The sequence below is a fragment of the Oncorhynchus masou genome, chromosome 21, assembly GCF_036934945.1.
Source record: "Oncorhynchus masou masou isolate Uvic2021 chromosome 21, UVic_Omas_1.1, whole genome shotgun sequence".
NCBI lineage: Eukaryota > Metazoa > Chordata > Actinopteri > Salmoniformes > Salmonidae > Oncorhynchus > Oncorhynchus masou.
In genome coordinates, this window is record NC_088232.1 from 37064637 (window position 1) to 37084095 (window position 19459).

Here is a 19459-nt window from a genome sequence, read left to right on the forward strand (position 1 = left end):
CAGTCTGTCAACATTCTGCACCAGGTAAGGCTTTCACTTTAATGTGAGAATGGCGGTGTTCTTATGCAATTCTTGTTTATATGCAGAAAATTACTTTGATATTTACAAGGACAAGAAGATACCAGATTTTGATTTGATATACAGATTCTTTTCAGTATATACTAACAATTTCAGGCATAACTCGACTATAGGGTTAGATAGCCCCAATGAGACCATTGTCACTTGTGTTACATAGGGCCATGGATTAGTGGGTCAGTCTGGTGAAGTGCTAAATAAGTCAGCTCTCTGTCACATACAAAAATATTTTATAGAATAGACCCAATAAGACAAGGATTTATCAGTAAAACTGTGTGTCTCATTTGTTTGCATCAATGATTGGTGTAGCCAAGCTGAAGTAAGGAGGACTTGGAGTTTGGTATCAGCCAGGCAATGTTTTCTTGAGATGAGAAGGGAATAATTACTTCCCATAGAAGCAGTGGCATGATGTGACAGGGAGATACATTTTCTGTACATTTCTATGTGGTGAGGTGGATACCCAGCTAGCACATAACGTTCTTAGAACCATATGTTTCTTAGAGCTTGGCAAGAGCATGGTTGTCCTATGGTTATTTTGGATACAACCTTGCCACAACTTTCTGAGAATGGTGCAGGATAGTTGCATTTTATTTGGAACATTCTCAGCACATCTAAGGAACTTGACAAAAACCTTGTTTTCTTGGTATTGCATTACTTTAACCAGTGGTGGAAAAGTACTCAATTGTCATGCTTGAGTAAAAGTAAAGATACCTTAATAGAAAATGACTCAAATAAAAGTGAAAGTCAACCAGTAAAATACTACTTGAGTAAAAGTCTAAAAGAATTTGGTTTTAAATATACTTAAGTATCAAATGTAAATGGAATCGTTAAAATGTACTTAAGTATCAATTGTAAAAGTATAAATAATTTCAAATTCCTTATATTAAGCAAAACAGACAGCACAATTTATTTTATTTTATTTTTGGCGGTTAGCCAGGGGCACACTCCAACACTCAGACATCATTTACAAACTAAGCATGTGTTTTTAGTGAGTCTGCCAGATCAGAGGCAGTAGTGATGACCAGGAATGTTCTCTTGATAAGTTTGTGAATTGGACCATTTTCCTGTCAAAATACTTTTGGGTTTCAGGGAAATGTTTGGAGTAAAAAGTATTTTCTTTTCTTTAAGAATGTGGTGAAGTAAAAGTAAAAGTTGCTCAAAATATAAATAGTAAGGTAAAGCGCAGATACCCCATAAAACTACTTAAGTAGTACTTTAAAGTAGTTTTACTTAAGTACATTACACTACTGACTTCAACAGAACGTTTCCTAAAAGTTCAAACATGGTTACATTTCATTTCAATTTTGGTAATGTTCAGGAACGTTCTCCAAATGGTTTGACATTGGAAGCGTTCTCAAATAGTTCAAAGAACGTTAAGAAACAACGTTCTTCTGTGGCATTTCTGCACTTTGGCATAACGTTTCCGACAAGAAAACGTTCCATACAAACCTCAAGCAAACTTAAATAACATTATAAGAATGTTATTTAAAGATATATGCATTCACTTCTCAGCATCAACAAAAATCTATCCTCGATGTTGTTAAGTGTGTTCGGGTGTGTTGGCCGCACCTACTAATTTGCCACACCTGATCTTAATGAGTACTGGTTTCCTTTGGAATGGGATCTATTGAATAGACTAATATGAACAGCTTTGTATTCATAAAAAACATGGCATGCTACAGTTGCTCCATCCTGGTGTTGCAGGGTCTAATTCCATGGATAGAGGACAGAAGATTATAAGTTTGAATCTCACTGAGGCCATGTCCCAATAAAAAATACATGTTTTTCCTTGAATAATGCCTAAGGAAATTAATTTCCATGTGTCCCATCTGTGCTTGGAGTAAAGAACAAGTTAACCCCAAATAAGCTAGCAGTGTTATTAAAACCCTGATTAAAACATTCAGTGAAAGTTGTAAGGAAGTATTCAAAAACCTCCAAATAACCTAGCATTTATCACGTTCTGATCTTAGTTCCTTTGTTTTGTCTTTTGTTTTAGTATGGTCAGGGCCTGAGTTGGGTGTGTTGTCTATGTTAGTTTGTCTATGATTTTCTATTTCTGTGTTTGGCCTGGTATGGTTCTCAATCAGAGGCAGCTGTCAATCGATGGCCCTGATTGAGAACCATATTTAGGTAGCCTGTTTGCCATTGTGTTTTGTGGGTGGTTGTTTTCAGTCTTTGTGTGTCTACACCAGACAGAACTGTTCCGGTTGTTTCTTTGTTGTTTTGTTATTCAGTGTTCAGTTTACTTTATTAAAAAGATTAACACGTACCACGCTGCGCATTGGTCCTCACCTTCTTCCACCAATGACGGCCATTACAGCATTTCTGTTCCAAGAGCATTAATAAAACTTCTCTCTAAAACCTCAAAGAAGCAGAGTAAAATGTTCACAGAACCTCACTGCAATCAAAAAATAAACATTCCCAGGACAGGCTAAATTCTCACTTCTGGTCTCAGAACATAAAAAGATTTTTTTTAGCTTTACTGGTCAGGAAACGTACGTCTTCATTCCCACAACGAATGTAAAACAAAAAACATACGTTCCCACAACTTCCAAGGAACCAAATATGCTAGCTGGGCAGAGTTATGGCTGAGACTCCCTGGCCTTAGGCAATTTGCAACCTGAGAGCAAATGTCAAATCTCATTCAAACAGAAATACATTTCAAACTCTCTTTTGAAAAGAGAAATCTCTTTGGAGGTGAAAACATAGCCGGGAGACTCAGCAAACAAAGAAACGTCCCTTTTTCAGGACCCTGTCTTTCAAAAATCCAAATAACTTCACAGATCTTCATTGTAAAGGGTTTCAACACTGTTTCCCATGCTTGTTCAATGACCCATAAACAATTAATTAACATACACCTGTGGAACGATCGTTAAGACACAAACAGCTTTCAGACGCTAGGCAATGAAGGTCACAGTTATGAAAACTTAGGACACTAAAGAGGCCTTTCTACTGACTCTGAAAAATACCAAAAGAAACATGCCCAGGGTCCCTGTTCATCTGCATGAACGTGCCTTAGGCGTGCTGCAAGGAGGCATGAGGACTGCAGATGTGGCCAGGGAAATAAATTGCAATGTCCATACTGTGAGACGCCTAAGACAGCGCTACAGGGAGGCAGGATAGACAGCTGATCGTCCTCGCAGTGGCAGACCACGTGTAACAACACCTCCACAGGATCGGTACATCCAAAAATCACACCTGCGGGGATAGGTACAGGATGGCAATAACAACTGCCCGATTTACACCAGGAACGCACAATCCCTCTTTCAATGGTCAGACTGTCCACAATAGGCTGAGAGAGGCTGGACTGAGGGCTTGTAGGCCTGTTGTAAGGTAGGTCCTCACCAGACATCACCGGCAACAATGTCACCTATGGGCTCAAACCCACCGTCGCTGGGCCAGACATGTCCATGTCTGGGACCTGTGGATCGGAGGGTGAAGGCTAGGGCAATTCCCCCCAGAAATGTATGGGAACTTGCAGGTACCTTGGTGGAAGAGTGGGGTAACATCTCACAGCAAGAACTGGCAAATCTGGTGCAGTCCATGAGGAGGAGATGCAATGCAGTACTTAATGAAGCTGGTGGTCACACCAGATACTGACTGTTACTTTTGATTTTGACCCCCCCTTTGTTCAGGGACACATTATTCCATTTCTGTTAGCCACATATCTGTGGAATTTGTTCAGTTTATGTCTCAGTTGTTGAATCTTGTTATGTTCATACAAATATTTACACATGTTGCTGAGTTTATATATATATATGTATAATATATATGTATTGTTATATATGTATAATATATATATAATATATATATATAATATATATATATATATAGAGTCGTGGCAAAAAGTTTTGAGAATGACACAAATATTAATTTTCACAAAGTCTGCTGTCTCAGTTTGTGATGGAAATTTGCATATACTCCAGAATGTTATGAAGAGTGATTAGATGAATTACAATTAATTGCAAAGTCCCTCTTTGCGATGCAAATTATTTGAATCCCAAATAAATATTTCCACTGCATTTCAGCCCTGCCACAAATGGACCAGCTGACATCATGTCAGTGATTCTCTCGTTAAGAACCGCTGTGAGTGTTGACGAGGACAAGGCTGGAGATCACTCTGTCATGCTGATTGAGTTTGAATAACAGACTGAAAGCTTCAAAAGGAGGGTGGTGGTTGGAGTCACTGTTCTTCCTCTGTCAATCATGGTTAACTGCAAGGAAACATGCGCCGTCATCATTGCTTTGCAAAAAAAGGGCTTCACAAGCAAGGATATTGCTGCCAGTAAGATTGCACCTAAATCAACCATTTATCGGATCATCAAGAACTTCAAAGAGAGCGGTTCAATCGTTGTGAAGAAGGCTTCAGTGCGCCCAAGAAAGTCCAGCAAGTGCCAGGACCGTCTCCTAAAGTTGGTTCAGCTGCGGAATCAGGGCACCACCAGTACAGAGCTTGCTCAGGAATGGCAGCAGGCAGGTGTGAGTGCATCTGCACGCACAGTGAGGCAAAGACTTTTGGAGGATGGCCTGGTGTCAAGAAGGGCAGCAAAGAAGCCAATTATCTCCAGGATAAACATCAGGGACAGACTGATATTCTGAAAAAGGTACAGGGATTGGACTGCTGAGGACTGGGGTAAAGTCATTTTCTCTGATGAATCCCCTTTCCGATTGTTTGGGGCATCCGGAAAAAAAGCTTGTCTGGAGAAGACAATGTGAGCACTACCATTAGTCCTGTGTCATGCCAACAGTAAAGCATCCTCAGACCATTCATGTGTGGTGTTGCTTCTCAGCCAAGGGAGTGGGCTCCCTCACAATTTTGCCTAAGAACACAGCCATAAATAAAGAATCGTACCAACACATCCTCTGAGAGCAACTTCTCCCAACCATCCAGGAACAGTTTGGTGATGAACAATGCCTTTTCCAGCATGATGGAGCACCTTGCCATAAGGCAAAAGTGATAACTAAGTGGCTCGGGGAACAAAACATCAATATTTTGCATCCATGGCCAGGAAACTCCCCAAGACCTTAATCCCGTTGAGAACTTGTGGTCAATCCTCAAGAGGAGGGTAGACAAACAAAACACCACAAATTCTGACAAACTCCAAGCATTGATTATGCAAGAATGGGCTGTTATCAGTCAGGATGTGGCCCAGAAGTTAATCGACAGCATGCCAGGGCGGATTGCAGAGCTCTTGAACAAGAAGGGTCAACACTGCAAATATTGACTCTTTGCATCAACTTCATGTAATTGTCAATAAAAGCCTTTGACACTTATGAAATGCTTGTAATTATACTTCAGTATTCCAGAGTAACATCTGACAAAAATAGCTAAAGACACTGAGGCAGCAAACATTGTGGAAATTAATATTTGTGTCATTCTCAAAACTGTATATATATATTAATTTATCTTAAAGCTTGAATTTATAATTGATTACATTGAGATTTTGTGTCACTGGCCTTCACACAATACCCCATAATATCAAAGAGGAATTTAGTTAAAAACATATATTTAAAAATAAATTTTAAATTAAAGCTGAAATGTCTTGAATCAGTAAGTATTCAACCCCTTTGTTATGGCAAGCCTAAATAATGTGAGTCCAGCCTACAAATGTGAGTCCAAGTCTCATAAGTTGCATGGACTCACTTTGTAGTAGAGTTAAACATTATTTTTGAATGACTACCTCATCTCTGTATCCCACACATACAGTGCCTTGCGAAAGTATTCGGCCCCCTTGAACTTTGCGACCTTTTGCCACATTTCAGGCTTCAAACATAAAGATATAAAACTGTATTTTTTTGTGAAGAATCAACAACAAGTGGGACACATTCATGAAGTAGAACGACATTTATTGGATATTTCAAACTTTTTTAACAAATCAAAAACTGAAAAATTGGACGTGTATAATTATCTATAAGGTCCCTTAGTCGAGCAGTGAAAATCAAACACAAATTCAACCACAAAGACCAGGGAGGTCTTCCAATGCCTCTCAAGGAAGGGCACCTATTGTTAGTTAGATTTTTTTTAAACAGACATTGAATATCCCTTTGAGCAATTAGGAATTAAATGCACTTTGGATGGTGTATCAATACACCCTGACACTACAAGATACAGGTGTCATTCCTAACTCAGTTTCCAGAGATGGTGATTTTAAAATGGTTAGAGTTTAATGGCTGTGAAAGGAGAAAACAACATTGCAGTTACTTCACAATACTAACCTAAATGACAAAGTGGAAAGAAGGAAGACTGTACAGAATAAAAATATTCCAAAACATGCACTCTGTTTGCAACAAGGCACTAAAGCAAAACTGCAAAAAACTTGGCAAATAAAATACGTTTAAGTCCTGAATACAGAATGTTATTTTTGGGGCAAATCCAACACAACACATCACTGAGTACTCTTCATATTTTCAAGCATAGTTGTGGCTGCGTCATGTTATGGGTATGCTTGTCATCGGCAAGAACTAAGGAGTTTTTTAGGATGATAAATAAATGGAATACAGCTAAGCAAAGTTCAATCTGCTTTCAAACAGACCCTCGGAGACAAATGCACCTTTCAGCAGAACAATAACCTTTAATCAAGGCCAAATATACACTGGAGTTGCTTACCAAGACGACATTGAATGTTCCTGAGTGGCCTAGTTACAGTTTTGACTTAAATCAGATTAAAAATCAATAGCAAGACTTGAAAATAATTGTCTAGCAATGATCAACATCCAACTTGACAGAGCTTGAAGAATGTTTACAAGAATAATGTGCAAATATTGTAGATTCCAGGTGTGCAAAGCTTTTAGTGACTTACCCAGAAAAACTCACAGCTGTAATCACTGCCAAAAGGGGTTTATAACATGTATTGTTTGGCTCAGGGGTTGAATACTTATTTTATCAAGATATATTCATGTTTTATTTCAATTTAAAAAATGTAACTAATGTTAGCATTTTTCAGAATTTTGTGTAAAATGTTTAAATTAAATCCATTTTAATCATACTTTGTAACACAACAAAATGTGGAAAACGTCAAGGGGTGTAAATACTTTCTGAAAGCACTGTATCTGATCTAATTAAAATGGTTTCTCAATGACACATTTGTTGTAAATGGTATACCATGTGTGGTGTAGATTTAAAAAATATGATAGAGTTCTCTTTGAGATACTCAGCTTTATAGAACTAATAAATATTGACAATTTACGAGGTAGTGGAAATGTGGTCATAATTCGTCCTCAAGGGAAAATCCTACAGATTCCCATCTTTCAATGAGAAACTAATTTTAATTAGATCAGATAGATGTGTTTGCTAAATAATGACATTAACATATTTCCATAAGATTACCGTGTCTGCCCTAGCAAGTCTCAAACCAAGGCCACCAGCACCAATTACAAACACCCTAACCACTGTCCCAATAAAGAATATCTCTAAGACATGCCTATTGGTTTTCATTATTGGACTCCAATTATGGTTGAAAACCAGGAAGTGAACGTGAGCAAAACCAAACCTCACTTATCACACTTTTTAAAATTACCAATTGTGTATAAAATGGGAAATTACAACATTGTAAAATGTTGACCTCTAAAACATAATTTAAGAATGATTAAATTATTAATATGTTGTTTTACAAAATTAGGAACTCTTGAAAATAATATCTAACAGATTGGCTGAGTTTCCCATTAAAGGAATCAAATCAAATTGTATTTGTCAGTTCAAATGAACATAACCGGTGTAGACATTACAGTGAAATCCTTACTTACAAGCCCTTAACCAACAATGCAGTTTTAAGAAAAACGTGTTTGTAAAAAATAGATTAGTTAACAAAATAAGAAATACAAGTAACAAGTAATTAAAGAGCAGCAGTAAAATAACTGTAGTGAGGCTATATACAGGGAGTACCGGTATAGAGTCAATCACCGTTTAGTCAAGGCTATTAAGTCAAAGCTAGTAATAATGGAGAAATATTGTAATGGCATTGTTTTGTCTGTGCAAATACTCAAATAATTTAAAATCCATAACATTATTCACTGTCTGCCTATGTCACTAACTTCGTCAGGGAAATGACCGGACCAAGGTGCAGCGTGGCGAGCGTATATTTCTTTTTATTTAGAATGTCGCCAACAAAAACAAGAAAACGAATGTGAAGCTTACTAGGGCTATACAGGCCACTAACAAAGTCAACTACCCACAACTAAGGTGGAAAAACCGGCTACCTAAGTATGATTCCCAATCAGAGACAACGATAGACAGCTGTCCCTGATTGAGAACCATACCCAGCCAAAACATAGAAATAGAAAACATAAAAATAAATAAACTAGAATGCCCACCCTAGGCACACCCTGGCCTAACCAAAATAGAGAATAGAGAATAAAGAAAAGCCTCTCTATGGCCAGGGCATGACAGCCTATTATCTTCAATATGTTTCACAATATCATTCAGCATATTCCATGTTATTGGTATTCTAAGCATATAAACTGTAAAAACATTAATTTACATACATTTTCTGTCAAAATATGAATATTAGAATGCATCATATGTTATTAAAATTTGACATCAGTCCTCATTTAACTAGGCTTGTCTTACATTATAAGTAAATTAAGCAGAAATAATGTAAATTAATGTATACTGTTTTAGATGATGGAAATTCCAATCCCAAATTAGTTTACTCTAATTGTGTAACTCCATCAGCTGGTTGAGATGTTTGCAATGCATTTATTATTTTCAAAATTCTTCAAGCTTTGTGCAGTTGGTTGTTTGCTAGACATTTTCAAGTCTTGACATATATTTTCAAGCAGATTCAAGTCAAAACTGTAACTAGGTCACTCAGGAACATTCATTGTCTTCTTGGTCATATCATGGATCATTTAGCTATTTGATTTTGAACTTTAGGATCCCTGTAGGAATAAAGAAATATATTTAAAAAAATATTTGATAAATTATTACATTTGGCCTTTACTACAATAGCTCATAGAAATTAATTGAATAACACATTCATTAATGGCAAAACATAAGGAATAAGGTTTTGAAGTGTCTGTCCTATATCTTAGAGATATAAGAAAGCTCAATAAATATATATTTTTTGGGGGGACACGTACTGTACTTCACCCCTTTTTTTGTTGGCAAAAAACTACTGCCATACTTCATCATTTTTAAAACCAGTACCAGGTTACCTTCAGACGAGTCCGGTGACTCCCATATGGGACATAGAGTAAGACGGAGAACACCATCGTTCCATGGAACATTACTAATGTTTTCTTGTGGTTTTTATGGAAAGTTTTCTTAATGTTTTCAGAACAGGACTATTTAAATAGAATCATGAGGAAACCTGAAATACTAAAATTCCCACAGAAGAACGTTTTCTTAATGTTCTCATAAAAATGAGAACATGACCTTAAATAGCACCATGATGAAACCTGTAGAAAACGTTATGCTGAATTTTGAAGATTTTCCTGAGTTACAGTTCACATAAGGAAATCAGTCAATTGAAATAAATGAATTAGGCCCTAATCTATGGATTTCACATGACTAGGCAGGGCGCAGCCATGGGTTGGCCTGGGAGGGCATAGGCCCACCCACTTGAGAGCCAGGCCCACCGACTGAGGAGCCAGGCCCAGCTAATCAGAATTTGTTTTTCCCCACGAAAGGGCTTTATGACAGACAGAAATACTCAGTTTCATCAGCTGTCTGGGTAGCTGGTATCAGACGATCCCACAGGTGAAGAAGCCAGATGTTGAGGTCCTGGGCTGGCGTGGTTACACATGGTCTGTGGTTGTGAGGCTGGTTGGACGTACTGTTAAATTCTCTAAAACGACATTGGAGATGGCTTGTGGTAGAGAAAGGAACATTACTTTCTCTGGCAACAGCTCTGTTGGACAGTCCTGCAGTCTGCATGCTAATTGCACGCTCGCTAAAAACTTGAGAAGTCTATATCATTATATTGTGTGACAAAACTGCACACCTTAGAGTGGCCTTTAATTGTCCCCAGCACAAGGTACACCTGTATAATGATCATGCTGTTTAATCAGCTTCTTGATATGCCACACCTGTGAGGTGGTTGATTATCTTGGCAAAGGAGAAATGCTCACTAACAGGGATGTAAACAATCTTGTGCACATGTTTTGAGAGAAATAAGCTTTTTGTGAGGATGTCAAATTCCTGAGATATTTATTTCAGCAAATGGAACATGAGACTAACACTTTACATGTTGCGTTTATATTTTTGTTCAGTATACAACCATGAGGAAACCTGTAGAAAACATTATGCTGAAGTACTGAAATTTCAAAAGAGGAATGTTGTTTCTTAATGTTCTCTGAACAATTTGATAACATTAATTTAAATAAAACCATGAGGAAACTTGTAGGAAACGTTATGCTGAAGTACTGAAATTCCAACCTAAGAAACATATGGCTCTCAGAACGTTATGTGCTAGCTAGGTATCCTGCTCCATTCCCAGAACATTGTGGGCCGATTGTATGCAAAATAACCTTAGGACAACCACTCCCTCATTAAGCTCTAATAAACATATGGTTCTCAGAACGTTATGTGCTAGCTGGGTCTCTAGGGCTTTGCAAACCTGTATTGTGCAATATTCTTCCAGCTCTGTCATGTTGGTTGTTGATCATTGCAAGACAGACATTTTCAAGTCTTGACATATATTTTCAAGCAGATTCAAGTCCAAACTGTACCGAGGCCTCTAAGGAACATTCATTGTCTTCTTGGTCATACCATAGATCATTTAGCTATTTGATTTTGAGATTTTGGACCTCTGTAGGTATACAACAAAAAGATTTAACAATTATTTGATCAAATATAGAATTTGTCCTTTACTACTATAACCCACAGACATGCATTGAATAACACATTCACAAATGGCAAAACAAACAGTAAAAAAAAAAATATCATAAAGAACAAGGTTTTGAAGTGCCCTTCCTATAACTATGATATAAAAAAGCTCAAGAACTATATATGTATTTTTTGGGACAGGTATTTAACCCCTTTCTTGGGCGGGCGGCACAATTTTACTTCCTAACTTCCATAATTTCTTAAAGACGATACCAGGTTACCTTCAGATACGTCCCGTGACACTCATGGGGGCCATAGAGCAAAATGGAGAACACCATTGTGGGAGTGTCCCCTTTCCATAGTTGGGTCATATTAGTTTGTAGCCCAAACGGTTCACACATCGATGGTACCAACTTCAGACAAGTCCCGTGGGGCTTGTGGGGGTCATAGAGCAAAACAGAGAACACCATCGTGAGAGTCTCATCTTTCCATAGAATGTTACTAATAATTTTCTTGTGGTTTTTATGGTTTTTATTTCTTATTGTTCTGAGAACATTACTTTTCACAGAACCATGAGGAAACCTGCAGAAAACGTGACGCTGAAGTACTGAAATTCCCAGAGAAGAACATTGGGGCAAAAAAGTATTTAGTCAGCCACCAATTGTGCAAGTTCTCCCACTTAAAAAGATGAGAGAGGCCTGTAATTTTCATCATAGGTACACTTCAACTATGACAGACAAAATGAGAAGAGAAATCCAGGAAATCACATTGTAGGATTTTTAATTAATTAATTTGCTAATTATGGTGGAAAATAAGTATTTGTTCACCTACAAACAAGCAAGATTTCTGGCTCTCACAGACCTGTAACTTCTTATTTAAGAGACTCCTCTGTCCTCCACTTGTTACCTGTATTAATGGCACCTGTTTGAAGTTGTTATCAGTATAAAAGACACCTGTCCACAACCTCAAACAGTCACACTCCAAACTCTACTATGGCCAAGACCAAAGAGCTGTCAAAGGACACAAGAAACAAAATTGTAGACCTGCACCAGGCTGGGAAGACTGAATATGCAATAGGTAAGCAGCTTGGTTTGAAGAAATCAACTGTGGGAGCAATTATTAGGAAATGGAAGACATACAAGACCACTGATAATCTCCCTCGGTCTGGAGCTCCACGCAAGATCTCACCCAGTGGGGTCAAAATGATCACAAGAACGGTGAGCAAAAATCCCAGAACCACACGGGGGGACCTAATGAATTACCTGCAGAGAGCTGGGACCAAAGTAACAAAGCCTACCATCAGTAACACACTACGCCACCAGGGACTCAAATCCTGCAGTGCCAGACGTGTCCCCCTGCTTAAGCCAGTACATGCCCAGGCCCAACTGAAGTTTGCTAGAGAACATTTGGATGATCCAGAAGAAGATTGGGAGAATGTCATATGGTCAGATGAAACCAAAATATAACTTTTTGGTAAAAACTCAACTCGTCGTGTTTGGAGGACAAAGAATGCTGAGTTGCATCCAAAGAACACCATACCTACTGTGAAGCATGGGGGTGGAAACATCATGCTTTGGGGCTGTTTTTCTGCAAAGGGACCAGGACGACTGATCCGTGTAAAGGAAAGAATGAATGGGGCCATGTATCGTGAGATTTTGAGTGAAAACCTCCTTCCATCAGCAAGGGCATTGAAGATGAAACGTGGCTGGGTCTTTCAGCATGACAATGATCCCAAACACACCGCCCGGGCAACGAAGGAGTGGCTCCGTAAGAAGCATTTCAAGGTCCTGGAGTGGCCTAGCCAGTCTCCAGATCTCAACCCCATAGAAAATCTTTGGAGGGAGTTGAAGGTCCGTGTTGCCCAGCAACAGCCCCAAAACATCACTGCTCTAGAGGAGATCTGCATGGAGGAATGGGCCAAAATACCAGCAACAGTGTGTGAAAGCCTTGTGAAGACTTACAGAAAACGTTTGACCTCTGTCATTGCCAACAAAGGGTATATAACAAAGTATTGAGATAAACTTTTGTTATTGGCCAAATACTTATTTTCCACCATAATTTGCAAATAAATTCATTAAAAATCCTACAATGTGATTGTCTGTATTTTTTTCTCATTTTGTCTGTCATAGTTGAAGTGTACCTATGATGAAAATTACAGGCCTCTCTCATCTATTTAAGTGGGAGAACTTGCACAATTGGTGGCTCACTAAATACTTTTTTGCCCCACTGTATTTATTTATTTTTCTTTATTCTGTATTTATTTATTCTTTCCACCACCCCTAACTCTTCGGAGGACCAAAATAAACTTTGTTTTTACAGCTTTTACTTTTGTTGTTGCATGTAAATTTGTTTTTTTTATTACATAACAACTATTAATGAATTTGATATCCATCCAGCCACATCTAGATATATAGTACTTATACATTGTACATTGTTTTCAATCATAACTATTATAGAACATTAGCTTTTAAACCCTTAAGATTTTCATGTTCCATATATTTTTCAGCTGTGCTGTGATGTTTCACATACATACTCTCACCACGTTCTAAGACACATATGATTCTCAGAAGGTGATGTGTTAGCTGGGTAAACTCTTTACTCTTTGACAGCATGATTGGCAGTTGTCAATTCATACACTAGTTAAATAAAGGTTAAAAAATTAAAATATAAAAATACAGATTTTTTATGAGGAAGTTGTAGATCATGGATTCACAAAATTGCTGAAACATCAGCTGCTCTTTCCATTTCTATTAAATCAACCTACTCCAATGCAATTGGAGTTTTACACCTCAAAAGACATTTCATTTTTTTAAGTTTTAAAGGTATTTCTGTTGGAACGAGGTTTGATGTTCTCTCAGGTTGCAAATTGCCTAAGGCCAGGGCGTCTCACCCATAACTCTATCCACCTCACCACTGAGAAATGTAAATAATTTCTCTCTCTCCTTCACTGCTTCTTTGGCGAGTAATCACGCCCTTATTGTCTCAAGAGAACATTGCCTGGCTGATACTAAACTCCAAGTCTTCCTTAAATTGATAGTATAGGCCTATACTCCAAATATTCTGTATATCAAATCAAAATCTGGTATTTATATGGCAGCAGCTACTCTTCCTGGGGTCCGGCAAAATTAAGGCAGTTATACAATTTTAAAAACATTACAATACATTCATTACCGAATTCACAACACTCAGTGTATGCCCTCAGGCCCCTACTCAAATACCACGTAGATACAACACAAATTCCATGTGTACATGGATACATGTGTATACATGTGTATGCATGTGGCTGTGCCTATGTTTGTGTTGCTTCAGTCCCTGCTTTTCCAGAGGTGTATTTATATATACATAGAGGTATATAAATACACCTCTGGAAAAGCAGGGACTGTGAAGTAACACAAACATAGGCACAGCCACATGCATACACACACATGATGACATGTACACATGGATTTTGTGTTGCAGATATGTGGTGGTGGAGTATGGGCCTGAGGGCACACACTATATATATGATTCTACTGCTTGCACCATTTACCTGATGTGGAATAGAGTTCCATGTAGTCATGGCTCTATGTAGTACTGTTCACCTCCCATAGTCTGTTCTGGCCTTGGGGACTTTGAAGAGACCTCTGGTGGCATGTCTTGTGGGGTATGCATGGGTGTCTGAGCTGTGTGCTAGTCATTTAAACAGACAGCTCTGTGCTTTCAACATGTCAATTTGCTCTCACAAATACAAGTAGTGATGAAGTCAATATCTCCTCTACTTTGAGCCAGGAGAGATTGATGTGCATATTATTAATGTTTGCTCTCTGTGTACATCCAAGGGCCAGCCGTGCTGCCCTGTTCTGAGCCAATTGCAATTTTCTTAAGTCCATTTTTGTAGCACCTGACCACACGACTGAACAGTAGTCCAGGTGCAACAAAACTAGGGCCTGTAGGACCTGCGTTGTTGATAGTGCTGTTAAGAAGGTAGAGAATCTATTTATTATGGACAGACTTCTCCCCATCTTAGCTACTGTTGTAGCAATATGTTTTGAACATGACAGTTTACAATCCATGGTTACTCCAAGCAGTTTAGTCACCTCACCTTGCTCAATTTCCACATTATTTATTACAAGATGTAGTGTTCAGTGAATGAGTTGTCCCAAATACAATGCTTTTAGTTTTAGAAATATTTAGGACTAACTTATTCCTTGCCACCCATTCTGAAACTAACTGCAGCTCTTTGTTAAGTATTGCAGTCATTTCAGTTGCTGTAGTAGCTGATGTGTATAATGTTGAGTCATCTGCATACATAGACACACTGGTTTTACTCAAAGCCTGTAGCATGTTGTTAATAAAGATTGAAAAAAGTAAGAAGCTTACCAGGGCAATTCTATTGAGTGTCATCTGTTACGAGCAAGTTATTAATTTCATGGACCTTGTTTCTTAAGCAACATATGTTAACGTGGGCTATTTTGAGCACTTTTCTGGGATGCTTGCTTGTTTTCATTGCTTTACTGGGAAGCTTAGCAGAAGTAAATATTCTAGTATATATGTTATGTTAGTTGGACTTCCTACTGGGGCACACCGCCTCAGTGCTAACAGCATAAACCTAGTTCATAGACACATGATTGCTGCATACAATAGCTGTAGGATCAGCAGAGGCATTCAAGGCAATTAGAGGGACATAAAATAGGTTACTTACATTGTGTCTACCAATGCCCCTGGTATAATGTACATTTGCTAAAGCATTATGATGACTCAGTGACACAATGGTAGGGATTAACTGAGAGGGGCTTAGGTCATTGGTACCTTCTTATCCTTGTGAATATCAAAGTTATGATATGCACTGTATATGCAGAAACTAAGTATTCACCCCCCTTGAACTTTTCACATTTTGTTGAGTCAAAGTGAGATTTAAATGGATACAATTTAAAAATGTTGTCACTGATCCACACAAAATAGCTCATGTCTAAGTGAAAAGAAAATTATTTATTTTTTTAAACAAATGAATACAAAATAAACTACTAAAATGTCTTGATTACTAGCTTTGTTGTGGCTAGCCTAAATAGGTTCAGGATTGAAATAGTGCTTAAGGAATCATATAAGTTGCATGGACTCACCCTTGATTTTTAATGACCACCCCATATCTGTACCCCACACAATTATCTGCAAGGTCCCTCAGTTGAGTAATGTATTTCAAGCACAGATTCAACCATAAAGACCAAGGTGCTTTTCCAATGCTGTGCAAAGAAGGACACCTATTGGTAGATAGGTAAACAAAAATAGGCAGACACTACCATGCTCAAAGGGATATTCAAAGTTATTAATTAGACTTTAGATTGTGTATCAATATACCCAGTCACTGCAAAGATACAGTCGTCCTTCCTAACTGATTTGCCAGCAGAGGAAGGAAACCACTCGGGGATTTGAGGCAAAAGGTGATTTTAAAACAGTAACAGAGTTTATCGGCTGTGATTGGAGAAAACTGAGGACGGATCAAAAACATTTGTTACTCCACAATACTAACCTAAATGAAAAGGAAGCCTGTACAGAATAAAAAAATATTCCAAAAACATGCATCCTGTTTGCAACAAGGCACTAAACATGTAATGCTGCAGAAATGTGCCAAAGTAATTAACTTTTTGTCCTGAATAGAAAGTGTTTTGTTCGGGGCAAATCCAACACAACACATCACAGAGTACTACTCTCCATATTTTTAAGCATGGTCGTGGCTGCATCATGTTATGGGTATACTTGGCATGGGCAAAGACTCCTCCACCAAACTTTACAGTTGGTACTATGCGTTGGGGCAGGTAGCGTTCTCCTGGCATCCGCCAAACCCAGATTCGTCCGTCAGACTGCCAGATAGTGAAGTGTGATTCATTACTCCAGAGAACACGTTTCCACTGCTCCAGAGTCCAATGGTGGCGAGTTTCACACCACTACAGCCAACGCTTGGCATTGCACACGGTGATCTTAGGCTTGTGTGTGGCTGCTCGGCCATAGAAAACAAATTTCATGAAGCTCCCGATAAACAGTTCTTATATTGATGTTGCTTCCAAAGGCAGTAGTGAGTGTTGCAATCAAGGACAGACGATTTTTACAGGCTACACGCTTCAGCACTCTGAGGTCCCGTTCTGTAAACTTGTGTGGCCTACCACTTTGTGGTTGAGAGGTTGTTGCTCCAAGACTTTTCCACTTCACAATAACAGCACTTAAAGTTGCCCTGGGCAGCTTTATCAGGGCAGATATTTGACGAACTGACTAGTTGGAAATGTGACATTGCCATGTTGAAAGTTACTGAGCTCTTCAGTACAGGCAATTCTACTGTCAATGTCTATGGAGATTGCATTGCTGTGTGCTCGATTTTATACACCTGTCAGCAACGGGTGTGGCTGAAATAGCAGAATCCACTCATTTGAAGGCGTGTCCACATACTTTTGGCCATGTAGTGTATCAAGAAAATGTTTTTTTTGTCAAGTTCCTTAAATGCGCTAAGAATTACAAAAAAACAAACAGCTATCCTGCACCATTCCCAGAAGATTGTGGGATGGTTGTATGGAAAATAATCATAGGAAAACCACACTCTCACCAAGCTCTATGAAACAAAGCTGGGTAGATTGCTGCTTTTATCATCAATCTTCAGGTTTGACATAATTATGATGTCCCTGTTTTGTCTTTGTTTTTAACCACCTCGTTTTTAACTGTCAGCATCATTACCATGCCAATATTTTGGGTCACCTATCATCTCATTTCTCCGCCCTGCTTTTTCTGTCCGACTACAAACACCTTTCCACCTGTAATTAAAAGGACTGGGTGTGGTTTTTACATACTCGACACTCTCTTATAAATACAGACTGAAAATACAGTTTATGTACAGTCCTTCAACCAGTACCAGGTGAGGCTTGCTTTAATGTGTAAATGGATGGGTTCTTATGCAATTCTTGTTTATATGACGAAAGTAACTTTGATATTTACAAGGATAAGAAAATACCGGATTTTAATTTGATATTCTGATTATTTTGTCCAGCAGTGTGATTTCAGTGCCAATTCTTGTCTGAGAAAATGAGTGATCCAGGTAAGTGTTGAAGTTGTTCACTTCATTTACTGTATTATGTGCACTGAGGTTTTAAAGGAATATGTAGTTATGTAGGTTCACAACTCAACCCTGAAGTTGAGAATATATTGCATTTACAATTTCAAGGAGTAGACTAGTATGGCCATACATGCTTTCTCGATGATTAATGGGAAACAATGAAAATGCATTCCTCTATTATTTGAATAACTTCAAAATATTCCTTACTTTTTATCCACAGCAAAGAAACCGGTAAGTTGGTTAACTTACTTTTCAAATACAGAAAATACCTTCAGACATGTGTGCTATGTGTTTGACATAATGTGTTGTTGTTCCAGGCGGAGTCCACACCTGGGACTGATGATGTAAGATATCTGCATTATTTGTCTATCTCTGCTTCTTTACTTCAGTCAACTCAGTCTTAAAAAACTTTTCAAATCAAGCGAAGTAAAGAACAAAACTATTTTCTAGCTTGCTATATCTTAGATCCCAGTGTTGTCCTGGTGGATGTAAACAGAATACTGTCTGTTTCACAGGGCTCCGGAGGAGAGGGCAAGGGAGAGTTAGGAGGCTTACAAAATAATAGTTCATACACATTAACATAATAACATTAATATTGTTTCGGAAACCCCCCAAAAAATGGAATTTAGATTTTCACATGTCAGGGTAATGGGTGTAATCGTTGAGACAATTGAAGGGAAAACATTTCCATTCATAAAGGAAAGGTTTTCCGATACCAATAGGTGAGTCTAGTAATGTTATTTTTGTCATTTCCAGGGGAAGAAGGGAAAAGGTGGAAAGGGGGGACACGGCCATGGGCATGGAAAAGCCGGCGAGCATGGAGGAGATCATGGAGGCGACCATAAAGGAAAAGGAGGCGAGCATAAAGGAAAAGGAGGCGAGCATGGAGGAGATCATGGAGGCGACCATAAAGGAAAAGGAGGTGACCACGGAGGAAAAGCAGGTCGTGGAGGACATTAAAGATTTAATCATGCACCATTTGCATCTGTTTCATCACGGTAGCTATTACGGAAAAAAACATGTTGAGCGATTTATTAAAGTTGACAAATCTCTAATAAAACCTACATAGAAAACAGAGTCATATGTTTGTAGAACTTCTTAATGCATAATAATAATGCAATACAATGAACATTTTACAAAATAGAAACACAAAAATTATAGCAAAATGTGTCATTTTTTGCCATGTAAACAAGTCACTATATGTCAGAGTCGTCGAGATACTATCATACTACACCATTCCTGTGTAGCCCATACCAGAACAACACATCAAACATTCAGTGAAGGACAGCTCAACGCCATTTTTATCATTTTACTCACATACAGAACATTAACCGACGGGGTAGTAATAAACCCGGAACAATGACCATGTATGTCCCTGAGTCTTGGAAATATAATCCTTTCTTGTGGATATTTGTCTCCCCTTGCACCACTCTGTTTAACCGTTGTTATCAATCATTTCCATGTGGACAACATTCAGGAAGAACATCCCAAATGTTTTATTAACCATCCAACATTTTTTAAGCGCGTAAAGTAGGCCTACTTGA

General features: G+C 38.3%; 1 protein-coding gene across 2 annotated transcripts; it reads left to right on the forward strand.

Annotated features, from left to right (window-relative positions):
- On the forward strand, positions 1–18992 carry si:dkey-248g15.3 (uncharacterized). 2 transcript variants are annotated; one of them, XM_064926947.1, is made up of 5 exons: positions 1–24; positions 17850–17897; positions 18136–18146; positions 18233–18259; positions 18672–18992. In XM_064926947.1, the coding sequence occupies exons 2-5, from the start codon at positions 17885–17887 to the stop codon at positions 18873–18875; spliced, it is 255 nt and encodes an 84-aa protein (XP_064783019.1). In that variant the 5' UTR covers positions 1–24; positions 17850–17884; the 3' UTR covers positions 18876–18992. The 2 variants fall into 2 exon arrangements, with proteins under 2 accessions (XP_064783019.1, XP_064783018.1); XM_064926946.1 differs by lacking the exon at positions 1–24 and adding an exon at positions 17661–17717.
- The last annotated feature ends 467 nt before the right edge of the window (positions 18993–19459 follow it).